Source organism: Mastomys coucha, unplaced genomic scaffold (assembly GCF_008632895.1).
Source record: "Mastomys coucha isolate ucsf_1 unplaced genomic scaffold, UCSF_Mcou_1 pScaffold6, whole genome shotgun sequence".
Classification (NCBI taxonomy): Eukaryota; Metazoa; Chordata; class Mammalia; order Rodentia; family Muridae; genus Mastomys; species Mastomys coucha.
The window spans coordinates 53,254,277-53,267,402 of record NW_022196912.1 but is presented as its reverse complement, the minus strand read 5'-3'; the positions used below and the strand labels follow the sequence as shown (position 1 = coordinate 53,267,402).

The window sequence follows — 13,126 nt, the reverse complement described above, 5'->3', positions numbered from 1 at the left end:
CCTTTGCTAGGCACATTCAAAACTCGCAAGCATCTCTTTATCTTGTGTCCATATATATGTTTGCATATGTACATGCCACTGTGTGCCTGTGGAGGACAATCTGCAACTAGACTTGGAGCTTGAGCTGATTCTCTCTCCTCTACTGTCTAGGTCCCTGAACCAAATCTGCAGGGCACTGTCTACTGGAGCATAGGTGAAGGTAGGGTCTTCTGGGTCATGTTTCGAAAAGACTCTTGTTCTAACTCTTTGGCATTGTCTGAACAAGAGAGTAGGCCATCTTCCGACATCTTGGTCCTGCGCAATCCAGAGCTACAGCAGGTGGACTTCTGGCATTATTTATAAAGCGCTTCGCTAGTGCTGAAAGATAATGCCTATATAATGGTCTGAAAAATCAGAGGAGAAAAAAACAGGATTTTTAAATCAGTTTTGTTGGATCCAGATTACTTTTGCAGATGAAAGAAACCATCTGTTCTTTCCAAAAAATCTAACAGGCATCATTTTTAATGAGGTGCAGTTTATGCCACTGACACAATGCCAAAAATAAATAAAAAAGCTTAAGATCAGAGCTAACAAAAGAAAAGCTAGGCCTAGTCATTGATTTTCATGAACCCTTTTGTTTTGGTCCTTACTTTCTTAAATAAATTCAATAAATTAATTGAACATATATATTGTTCAGTACATATATATATATATGAATATATACATATATGTATATAAGGTCCTTACTTTTTAAAATTCAATAAATTAATTGAACATATATATTGTTCAGTACATATATACATATATGTACGAAAAGTCCCACCACCAAAATTCTAGCCTTCCAGAAGCAAAAATCCTCTTACTTATAATTTTAGTTCTAGTGGTTTCTTTTTTGTTGTTGTTCTATTTTATGAAACCTTATTATTTACATTTTTCAGTTAGCAAACATGGAACCCTACTCCTGTATTTGTAACTGTAAAATGCATAGCCAAATGATTTCCCTAGGTTCTAAACATGTTATAGATGAAATTTATAATCATCACATTGTATCTAAATATATTGTAAATGTTTATGGCAGAATTATTCACATTGGCCAAGATGTGGAAACACCCAAATGTTTGTCACCAAATGAAAGGATCGTGGAATGAGAAGGAGCATGCAACAGACCATTATTCAGTCTTAGAAAAAAGGGGCACAGAGCCAGGTACTACATGCAAAGTTCTTGAGACTATAATGAAAATACAAGCTAATTTAAAAATGGAGAATGATGTGTGTTGTGGGGTTTTTCTTACAAAAGGTGCATGGAATAAAAACAGTCATAATACACAAACACAATGCCATTTACAGGTTTGAGAACTGGGGAGTGGAGACTTGCTCCTCCATGGATGAAAAGCTTCAGTGTAGATGAAGAAGTCTTGAAGGTAGATGGTCCAGGAACAGTGAATTTATATTTAAAGTATAGTGGGAAGCTCTTACTAATGTTTAAAATGGCAAACAAGTAGAGAACACATTTTATGATAGTACATATTTCCTTTATATGTGTATTTTATCATCTTTATTTTTTGTTTTTGTTTTGTTTTGTCTTCAAGTGTAGAGAAAATAATTATATCTCCTTTTCTGAACCCACACATTTGGAAGATTTTCAAGTCAATGGCCCTTTACTAGGACTGACTATGCTCTGTGATTCAGTCATAGAAAAACAAAGAGAATGAGTGTTTGACTCTTACAAGTACCTGTTTGTTTGGGGTTGTGGTATGGACATTCTGGAGCTTCTCCTTTCAACACCAGGAGCACTGATTTCATGCTGTTCTCTATCTGCAGGAGAGCACTCCCCAGTATTCACACCTACATACCTTTGCTTGTTGTTGATATGTATGCTGTTGTACTGTGTATACAGATTCTAAATTAACATACTTCAGGATTTTCGCACATTCTTACATTTAGAGAATTTTCTGATACTTTCTGATAGGTGTTTTGTTTTCTCTGAGGGCATATGATATTCCAGGAATCAACAGTACTCACTCCACAACCTCTATTAACATTTTTTTTACTCACTATATAGTTAAAATAAACCAAATCGGTCCTTCTAGTATTCAACAGTTATAACCAAATGAGAACTATAGAAAATAAATTATTTTTAATTACATTGTTGAGGGGTTTAACAAATAACTGGGATTGCATAGTCCCAGCCTATTAAACTCACAAAATGAGACAGCTACTCCCATGGAACCAGTTTTTCATAACATGGCTGATACTATTAAACACATCTTAATCAAGCAGAAAATTGCAGTGTGTTTTAATGAATTTGCTTAGAAGCATTGTTAGAAATATTTCCTGTGGAAGCAGTATTTAATTTAAATCTTCATCATCCACAAATCTGAATACATTTAAAAGTATCCAATATGATACTTTGTATTAAATCGTTTAATTCTTTTCAAATACTATGTGGTCAATGGGATAGGACTTCTAACACTTTAAAAGAAATTGAAAAGGTATTATCTTTTAGGAAAGAGAGAAGAATAATGAAATCAAGGAACTGGAGGAAAGATAAAATGAGAGGAAAAAGACAAGGAAGGGGAAGGAGGGAAAGAAAAGAGGGAGAGAAGGAAAGGAGGTAAAAGGATGAGACTAAGGAGAAAACGCAGTAAGAACAAGGAGAAAAGGCCTAAGGAAGGAGGCAGAGAAGGCAGTATGGTAAAATAAGATAAATGTAGCTACAATAAAGCAATAAAGAACTGTTTTATTTTATGAAAATAATGTCTGAGCATCAAGGCCAGAATTGAAAGTAAAAGAGAAGTCTATTGTTGAAAACTTTCTATAGAATGTAAAGAAAAATGTTTTTGTAAGGTTAAAGTTCATAAAAGATTTTCTCTTTCTATATATATTATAACACTTTGTATTTGCTGTGGTCAGGCAGGGTCTCATCTTCACTCTTATTATTCAATGCTTCATTTTATTTTAACTAATCTTATTCATGTCTCTTTTTGAAAAATGAAAAATGAATATGTGATACATTTAAATCAGAAAACCTAAGGTACTTATTTTATGTGTATTTCTATTTGTGTGACTGATATTGGCAGTAAACACATTAGGTCTTGATGTCATTAAAATTCTATAGTTTTGTTGTTGTTGTTGTTGTTGTTGTTGAAAAGGTATCTACAACTATTTCTCCTTCTGTTCGTAAATGCACTAGTGCAGAGACTCCGGAGTAAACTAAAGCCCTTCTGCAGCATCCCCTTTGATTACTCAGTTTCTGTAGCAACTACACGTATAGTTCTTTAGTGGAGGATGGCAGTAAAGGGCATTTCGGTGGTGAACAGTTTAAGCCTGCTTGCCAGCATCCTAAGGAACTCTCGCCATTTAAGAATGCCAAGAATAAGGAAGAAAGGAAGATGACTTGCCTGGAATTTATTCATAACTAGCTAGCTGTAAAGGTTCTTCGGCCTTTTTTTTTTTTTTTTTAATTGGAGACAAAGCTTGGTTCACAAAGGTTCTGAACCAAAGGTGAACAGTGCAAACTGTAATTTATAAAGAACTTCCATCTTGTTTTCTAGGAGAGCAGGGTTAATAGAATTTCATTGCCACTGTGTATAAGAGATTTATTAAATTGGTCCAGAATCAAAATTAATTGTGCAGGTTTCAAAAGTTCATGGTAGCTTTTTCCTTTTTGTCCGGTCTTCTAAGTGCATCTCAAGCACATGAGATTTGGGGAACTTCGTGTTCTGGATTTTAAATGTATGAGCTGTGCTCTGTGCAAAATGTTTAGGCCCACAGCGCTATAGTCCAGAGCAAAACCCATGTGTAGTTGACAGGTATATGAACATACCTCTCTACTAACTCTGGGAACAGTCGCCCTTTTATTACAAAAGTCAACTCTAAAGCTGGTTATTGTTTCGCTAATATTCTGTTGGTAAGATGCCACTTTGCAAAGCTTTCTTCATGAGTTCCAGAAAGCATTTGGCTCCAGACAATACAAAGGATCCTTGCAAGCATTTTTGGTCAGTTTTGATTGAATGCAGATTGCACGACTGTTTTGCAAACCACATTATTCCTTCAAATGTTTCTTCAGTAGTAGCATATTACTTTCTAATGATAATCATTTGCATTTCCACGGCCTGTTCCTCTGTCCCTGGTCCCTGATGTTTTATAATGAGTTCTCCGCCCCCACCCCACCCCCACACCCCTGTCTTCATCGTACTTCCCTCTGGGTTGAGAGGAAGTTTGCAGCTCCTGGTCTTCACATGGCCACCTTAACCAAAGGCTGCACAGAGTAAACAGGGAGCAGCTCATGCAAACCACCCGATTAGGCTCTTTAAAGTGTGACTTGCCAAGCACCATCTTTCCCACGGTCATAGAAAGAACAGAGCCCAAAATGGTCTCTACTTCTATGACATTAAAAGATTGTTTTTAATAGGCATGCTAAGAGTCTTGTGCTTCTTCTATAATGCAAGAGGTAAAGCGAAGGTTAAGCAGTTCAGCTGGATGTTTGGTCCCAAGCAGCGCCCAGTTTTTCTTTCATTGTCTGCCGCCGCCTCCGCCCCCTCATGCTTCCTCCAGTCCTCTTCTGGTGGTCCACCAAGTTCGCTGCAGATGTTTCTCCCACACAGTGGAAACACTCCCTAATGGATCTGGGCACTTCCCGGCTTGCTCATATGGGAAAAGGAAAAGTTGGAGAGAAGGAATGAATTTCTGGATTGGTCTAATTTCCTTTTGAGCCCTTTAAAAGTGCTGAAATAGAGTATAAAATTAATTTAGACCTATTCACCTTTCCCACACTGCTAGCCATGTAAGTCATTTGCAAAATTATTTTCTTTTTAAATGAGCAAAGAGTAAATAAGTAGATAAGTGAACCCTTAACATTCTTCTCAAAGTTTAAGGTAGCAATTTAATGTTAGATAAGTTTACATAGTTGAATATATGTTTTAATTTTTAATACATTATTGTGAGTTCTTCACTTCTTTGGAAAAATCAAAGTATATGTCATTTATTCTACATAAAACTTAAACATTGCACCATAAAATTGTCAAATATTTATGCAACAATTTAGTTTTTCTTGTTTACATATTGTATGGAGATTGTATCTGAAAACACAGAACCTGCAATAAAAAAGAAAACAACTTTCCCTTTGTTCATCTCCTCTCCTTAAAGCCCCATTTCCCTTCTTTTTTTGACCTTTGTACTTTAAAACTTTTAATTATTTAAATACTAAACTCCTTGTCACAATAGTTACAAAATTATTCTCAGTTCAGAAATTAATATGCCATTATTTATGGTTAACAAATAAAGTTTATTCAAGTTAAATTTTCTCAATTTCTAGAAGCCTTCATTTCTGCAATTTCTCTGAGGTGAACTTTGAGGAGAAGGAAGATGTGGGGAATGCAATTGGAGAAAGAATCTGGGGGAGGCAGTTAGGGGAATAGCAAGAGAGAGACTGAGGTGGCTGTGTTGCAGACCTGACTTTGGTCTCTTTTGCTCTGTCAGTTCTAGTTCTGCCTCTTCTCAATCAGGAGGGAGGAGTCAAGAACATATTGTTGGACATACTGCTGTTGGACTCTAAGGTCATATTATATGCACCTCACCTTGGCCTGGCAGTGATTGAGACTGAGAGCCTATTAGGACCTCCCATGGCTCTTCCTGTTCTCCATCTGTAGCACCTTCACTGCCATCATCCCCCTTAGTTCTAGTATTGGCTTCTATACTTGCGAACTTGTTCTCAGACCTCTTGAGTGAGGTTACTTCCTGAATAAAGCTGGTGGCCACATAGATAGCAGAAGGATTATCAGAAGCTGAAGCAGATGGACTTCAGAAAATGAAAGTTCAGGTCTGCCCGAGGTTTAAAGAGGAAAGGACAATCTTCTGTGCCCTTGGTCAACCTTCACATCACTGCAGTCTGAACAGAAATTCTTCCCCTTGTTTTCATCTTCTAGACTCTCAAGTCTACATGTACTTCTGTGGGAGTATTCAAGGATCTTAGTGCTCCGTGTGGATAATTTCTGCCCTTCGTGGCTTTCTATAATCCCTCCTTCAATTTAAGATTAGCTGGTAATAATTATCTTGAGCATTAGCCAACACTGGGACAGTTTCAGGTTTTTCTTTCATTATAGAGACTGCTTTGAGCAAAGAGAGCATTAATATTTATTAATCTTCTGTCATGTGACAGCATTCTATGAGATGCTGGGGAAATATTTCAAGAAAATAACTAGTTTTTAGTCTCAGGAACTCTTTGTGAATGAAGCAGAAGACAAACATCTCCCCCACAACACACACACACACACACACACACACACACACACACACACACACACACACAAAGTAAAAGTAAGTAGCTTTGCAACAAAAGAAAGAAACAAACAAAAACAAAAAAGGAAATTATCTTTGGAAACTCTGTCTCCCTGTTTCTTTGTCTCTTTCTCTCTTTCTCTCTGTCTCTTTTCTGTGTGTGTGTGTGTGTGTGTGTGTGTGTGTGTGTGTGTGTGTGTGTGTTAGGGGAGGTGTGTGAAACTGAATTGAAGAAAAAATTATCTTCACTGAGATTCAAATGGATTAAAAATTATGTCAGGGAACAAAATGAATAAACCATTTCCAAATCTGAAGATTCTTCTTAATAGGTATTGGCAACAACAACCATTTGAAAATAACTTAGGAAAATAGCTTTCATTTTATAAAACTTTCAAAACCTCCCTTCTATTAGAGATCTGGAGAAAGCTAGTATAGCAACCTCACTGTTGGCTGAACGTAAGGCAGCCAACATTTGCGTGGGGACAATGTTCCCCAGCAGCAGCAGCTCCCCACTTCCTTTTTCCCATTCCACCCAGAGCCTCTGGAGGATGCAGAATTAGGGTTGTAAATTTCAATTATCAAGATAACCAAACTAAGCCCTCTTTTTTTATAGATGACCTTGGCCTCTCGTAGGTCCTAGCACAAAGAGTAGCCATAGCAAAAATTGTTTCTTTGTTGCATTTTTATGCCAATAGGTTATGGTTCTGAAAAATTATAATTATACTTTCAGTAAAATGGTGTTTACCTCACATATTTAACAGCGAAATAAAAATGAGAATGTTTCCTAATATAGTAAGCAATTTTCTTTTGTGTCCCAAGACCTTCCCTGCTACTACATGGTGCTACTTACAACCATATGGAGCAGATGACCTGAATTTCCTGAGTTGTTTGTGAAGTCTGTGTTCTCAGGCTTTGCAAGTGCTGCGTATGAACTGGGCGGCTGTTTATTCATTTTTAATAGCAGAGGAAATGCCCGTGGAGGAATTCTCCAAGCCTTTTCACTCTACAAAAGAATAAAAAGGCAATGTGCACCAGCAGCAAATAAAAATGTGGTGGTGAAATGAGTGCATGGAAAGAAAAGCAGAGCAAACTTTCTATAAACTTAACCTAAGCATAGCAGATAGAACAGAGTAAAAGGGATGCAAACAACAAGATAAGACACACAGGTCCTTATTACATGTTGGAGCATCTTCTGAGTATATGCCCAGGAGTGGTATAGCTGGGTGCTCTGGTAGTACTATGCCCAATTTCCAGAGGAACCGCCAAACTGATTTCCAGGGTGGTTGTACCAGCTTGTAATCCCACCAGCAATGAAGAAGTGTTCCTCTTTCTCCACAACCTCACCAACATCTGCTGTCACCTGAGTTTTTTATCCTAGCCATTCTGACTGATGGCAGGTGGAATCTCAGGGTTGTTTTGATTTTCATTTCCCTGATGACTAAGGATGTTGAACATTTCTTTAGGTGCTTTTCAGCCATTCTGTATTTCTCAGTTGAGAATTTTTTGTTTAGCTCTGTACCCCACTTTTTAATAGGGTTATTTGGTTCTCTGGAGTTCTTTGTATATATTGGATATTAGCCCTCTGTTGGATGTAAGATTAGTAAAGATCTTTTTTTTGTCTTTTGTTGTCATTTTGTCCTATTGACAGTGTCCTTTGCCTTACAGAATCTTTACAATTTTATGAGGCCCATTTGTCAATTCTTGATCTTAGAGCATAAGCTATTGGTGTTCTGTTCAGGAAAATTTCCCCTGTGCCCATTTTCTTGAGGCTCCAGCTGCATATGTAGCAAAAGATTGCCTAGTCGGTCATTAATGGGAGGAGAGGCCCTTGGTCCTGTGAAGGCTCTATGACCCAGTGTAGGGGAATGCCAGGTCCAGGAAGTGGGAGAGGGTGGGTTGGTGAGCAGAGGGAGGGGGGATGGAATAGGGAATTTTTTCCAAAGGGAAAACAGGAAAGAGGGGAACATTTGAAATGTAAATAAAGAAAATATCTAATAATAAAGGAAAAAAAAGACACACAGGTCCCAGGAAGGAAGACAGTTTGCAGAAGAGATTAAGAGTGCACAAGTTGTATGGCTGCAGGTAACAGCTAACATTAGAAAGGAATGCTCAGCACTGGGCCAGTGGCACAATGGATAATGTGTCTGACTACAGATCAGAAAATTCTAGAAAGAGATGCTTGTCTTCAAAGGATTGAGTTGGTAAATGAGGCTAAGATTTTGCATTAGGGGAAGGCAATTAAAACGGTTTGCATTATAAATTTCTAGTTCTCATCTTTTGTTTTTCTAAGATTGACCCATTAACTGATTATAATGAGTGATTAGAAACTGCTAACTCATTACTGATATAACAAATTGTAGAAAGTTCAAATGTGTGTATGTGTGTGTGTGGGGGGGGTGTTCACATACTTATCTACATAGATGTGCTAATGCATATGGGTTTGCAGACATAAGAAGGCCAGCAGTCTATGCTAGATGTCTTACCCAATCATGCTCCTTGTTAATTTTTGAGACAGAGTTTTCATAAACCTATAGCTTTCCAATTTAGCCAGACTGGCTAAGTAGCCAGTTCCAGGAATCCACTGACCCCCCAGTGCTAGGATTACAGACAGATACTGTATATACCTTGCTGTAACATTTGGGTGGACATTCAATCAGGTATGCTTGATTAAATGACAAACACATTATTGACTGAGACAGTTCCCCAGACAACTAAATGCAATTTCTTTACAACATGAAAGCAGTTTGGATGAATAACTCATTGCAGGGTCAAAAATACACAGGACCATGGACATGATTGATATGGGATACCATTTTTCTGTTCAATGAAGATCTTAAGAAAATGGGCTATCAGATTTGGATGTGATAGCATGTGGTCATTATTTCTGAGCAACTTTCTATGTTTAGAGTCAAAATTAAGTTGCTAATTTATCAGGAAAGTCAACCTTACATTCATTATTCTTAAACAAACCCATTTTGGAGCAAATGAGTCTTTTGCCATATGTGTTACAATTTAAAGAGTTTATTTGGGGAAAAATAACTTGAAATTTTTGTTCATAGAATCAGGTGGTTTGTTGAAACTATTAAACAAAATTCACTTCTCATAAATATATGTAACACTGTGGGAAAGAAAATTTCAGACCAGGCTCAATGTGATATGATTTCTTATTAAATATCTGGGACTAATTCAACCCTTTTCCTTAAAAGATTTTAAGGTGTAAATAATTCTATGGGAGCTATTGACATAGACAGATATCAGAAACTTCAATTCTCTTAAATCTGAATTGAGCTCTTAGACTCATCTGCATTCTGATGCAGAAAAACCTTAGTTCCAAAGCAAGAAACATCAACCCAGTTGGATACTATTTTGTAACTGCAGAATCAAATTACACACTACATAATTAAGTTGTTTTATTATTAAGACATAAACCAAACTTTAATCTAATAGAGTTGATTGCATGAAGTTGATTGATGTTCAAAAAATATATTATTAGTTTTGTGTGGGAGTTGTGGGGAAAATGGGCACACACGTGGTTTATACGCTGAAGTCAGAGAACACCTTTGAGAACTAAGTTCTCCTTTTCCAATAGAGACACCCAAGTCAAGCTTGTACAGAAAATGTTTTACACACTGAGATATCTTCCCAGATCTAGATCAACTTTTTATCAGTTAGTAAGGATTGCAAAATATTTCTTCTATTTATCTAATTGGTATCACCAGCATACAAGAAAATCTAAGTGCTAAAATCTGATACTAGATCTTCAAAATAGACATCTCCATGCTGAAGAGTGTGGAAAAACTATAGAGTGTTCATCTAAACTGCCGAGCAAATAGAGTTACTTTCATACTCATATAAACAGAAAAGTGCATTTATTTAACTAAAATTTATGGATTGCTAGATTTGACAACAGTTAGCTCTAAATTGTTTCCTCAACATTTTTTGGCAAATGCAAAAATGTATAATCATATAATCAAAACGATGTTAAGAAATCCTTAATACTCAACTATTTAAATTATGGTAATACTGACTTTGTCTTGAAAAATATAGTTAATCTATAGAATTTTGGTCCTCATTTTATTTATTGTAAAAGGTAAAGAGCCATCCAAATAGTCAGATATTTTATGATTGCTTCTATTTGTGACAAACTTCAAACATATTCAACAAAGTTTTCAAGTATTTTGTCTCTACCATCTTGTTAGAACTTCAGTTAATCCAGATGCTACAAATTTCTGACCTTTGAGCTCTTTATTCCTTGTCAACATCTAATGTAAATTAATTCATTTAAAATAGCACATTTGTGTGTATTCTATATAAAGAACATATATATATATGTATATATATATGTATATATATATTATATGGGGGTGTATGTAATCCTCACAAAGAAAAATATTGTCCAATTGAATTTAAGAACCAAGTCTTATATCACAGTTTATTTCTAATATGTTCAATGTTTTCCTATTTCCATAGGGATGAATTTTCATATTTCTTGTTTATGAGTTTTACTTTCAAATGTGTAAAAATCAACTGCAGCTTTCATACCTCACAAATTTTGTTAATGTTCACTCATATTTGTGGAAGAATTTTCATTTAGCCTTGAGTAGGTTCCAACATAATTTAGCAGACTCTAAATAAATGTCCACTACTGATGGAGAACATAGTTCCCCTATATAAATATTCTTTACGCTATGTATCATTCAATGACTGAGCACCTGCTCAGAATATGCAAAGCTGTGATATAATCTCAGCATCAAAGGCTCCTTAAAACATCATACACTACTCAGTCTGATGTCTGGCAGGAAATATACTGCCTCTCTTTTTTACTACTATTTTAACAAATACCTCTCTAGATAACTCAATATCCTATGTGTATAAAATATTTTACTTTATAAATATATCTCTCTGAATACCAACAATCATACATATAACAATGTACATGCCACTAGTTTCTCTTTATAAATCATTTTATTCATTTACATTTCAAATGATATCCCCTTTCCCAGTTACCCCTCTACAAGCCACCCATCCCATACCCCCTCTTCCCCTCCCTTTTGCCTTTATGAGGATGCTCCTCCACCCCCTCATCCACTCCAGCTTCACTGCTCCCGCTCCAGCATCCCCCAACTCTGGGACATCAAGCCTCCACAGGAGCAAGTCGTCCCCTCCCACTGATGTCAGATAAGGCCATTCTCTGCTACATATGTATCTGGAGCTGTGGGTCCATCCATGTATTCTCTGGTTGGTGGTTTAGTCCCTGGGAGCTCTGGGAGGTCTGGTTAATTGATATTGTTCTTCCTATGGGGTTGCAATCCCCTTCAGCTCTTTCAGTCCTTCACCTAACTCTTCCATTTTTGTCCCCTGGGCTCAGTCTAATGGTTGACTTTGAGTACCTGCATCTGTATTGGTCAGGTGCTGGTAGAACCCTTCAGGGAACAGCCATACCAGGCTTCTGTCAGCAAGTGCTTCTTGGCATTAGCAGTCTCATCAGGATTTGGTGCCTGCAGATGAGGTGGATCCCTAGGTGGGGCAGTGTCTGGATAGCCTTTCCTTCAGTCTCTGTTGTGGTTTTTTTTTTTTTGTCCCTATCTTTCCTTTGGACAGGAACATATCTGGATTAAAATTTTTGAGATAGGTGGGTGGCTGTGTTCCTCAACTAGGTGCTGTGTCTATTTACTGGAGGTGGTCTCTACAGGTTCTATCTCTTCTTTGTGTTGCTAAAGTCATTCCTGTTGGGTCCTGGGAGCCTCTCCCTTCCCTGGCATCTGGGACTTTCTAGTGGCTACACCAAGTTCTCCATCCCTCAGTGCTACATATTTCTATTCGATTTCCTGACCCTCTGTACTGTCATTATACTATACTGTTATCCATCAGAATTTGTGTTAATCTCACCACTAACAAAATGTTTTGATTTTCTCTATTAAACTTTGATTCAAACAATAGTGATGAACAACACCTTACAAATGACTCCAGTAGGTGATTATATGGTTGTTCTTTTGCTGCCTTGTGTGAGACCAGCTTAGGGTCCTTTAATTGATCCTATGGACTTCAGCTTCAGGAGCTAGGACTTTAATTATGTTTGCACACTAGGAGGTTGTAATTGTTAAGTAAGTGAAACGAACCTAGAGGAGTCTTTTAATCTGAACAAAAATCCATTTCCTCATGCTACATGCCTGCAGCAGTTGCTTGTGCTAAGTCTTGTCCTGTAGATTTCTTAAAGAAATCACTGACTTTTAAAACACACATGCTGCTTCTTGGCTCACCTAGTTTTATTATCTGAAATAACCGATATTATTAACCCCTCATGACACTGTGAATCACTTTGACTGATAAACATCTTCAATACATAGTTTACTATCTATGCATACATAATTTTGAGAGAGCCATCAACACAAATTGGTGGTTTATCAATTTTTTTCATTGTATATACTGTTGAAAATGCCAGCAATGCTTGTGCAAGTATCACTTGTCTGCCAGGTGCTATTGTTGAAGTCTCTTAATAACTCCCATCTAGGAAGAATTAGCCATGCTTAAACGCTGATACTCACAGCATGTGTTATTTTTCCCTGAGTTAAAATTCATTATTGGCACTAAGGGCAGGTGCTAGAAGCATTTTTGTCTGGATTAGATGGAAAATTAGAAGAAACTGTTATATATGAAAATCTATTATATATAAGATGCTGTTAAATGGAGAACATGTCACTGCTTATGAATCTCTCACATTAATACAAGAGTCTATGTCAAAAACTGGAATTAATATATAGTGTTTACAAAACCTAAGGCAGTATGTGCTTAATCTTTCTACCAATAGCACTTAATTTACAGAATACAGACAGAAGCAAGAGCTGTTGATACATTTCTTGACCATCTG

At 36.8% G+C, this 13,126-nt stretch overlaps 1 protein-coding gene across 1 annotated transcript in view; it reads right to left on the bottom strand.

The window, feature by feature from the left end:
- Positions 1-224: 224 nt before the first annotated feature.
- Positions 225-13,126, bottom strand: part of Agmo (alkylglycerol monooxygenase) — a 329,966-nt gene continuing 317,064 nt past the window's right edge. Inside the window, exon 13 of the mRNA XM_031357454.1 lies at positions 225-383. Coding sequence (XP_031213314.1) covers positions 372-383 — 12 coding nt within the window. The 3' untranslated portion in view covers positions 225-371. The remainder of the gene's footprint in view (positions 384-13,126) is intronic.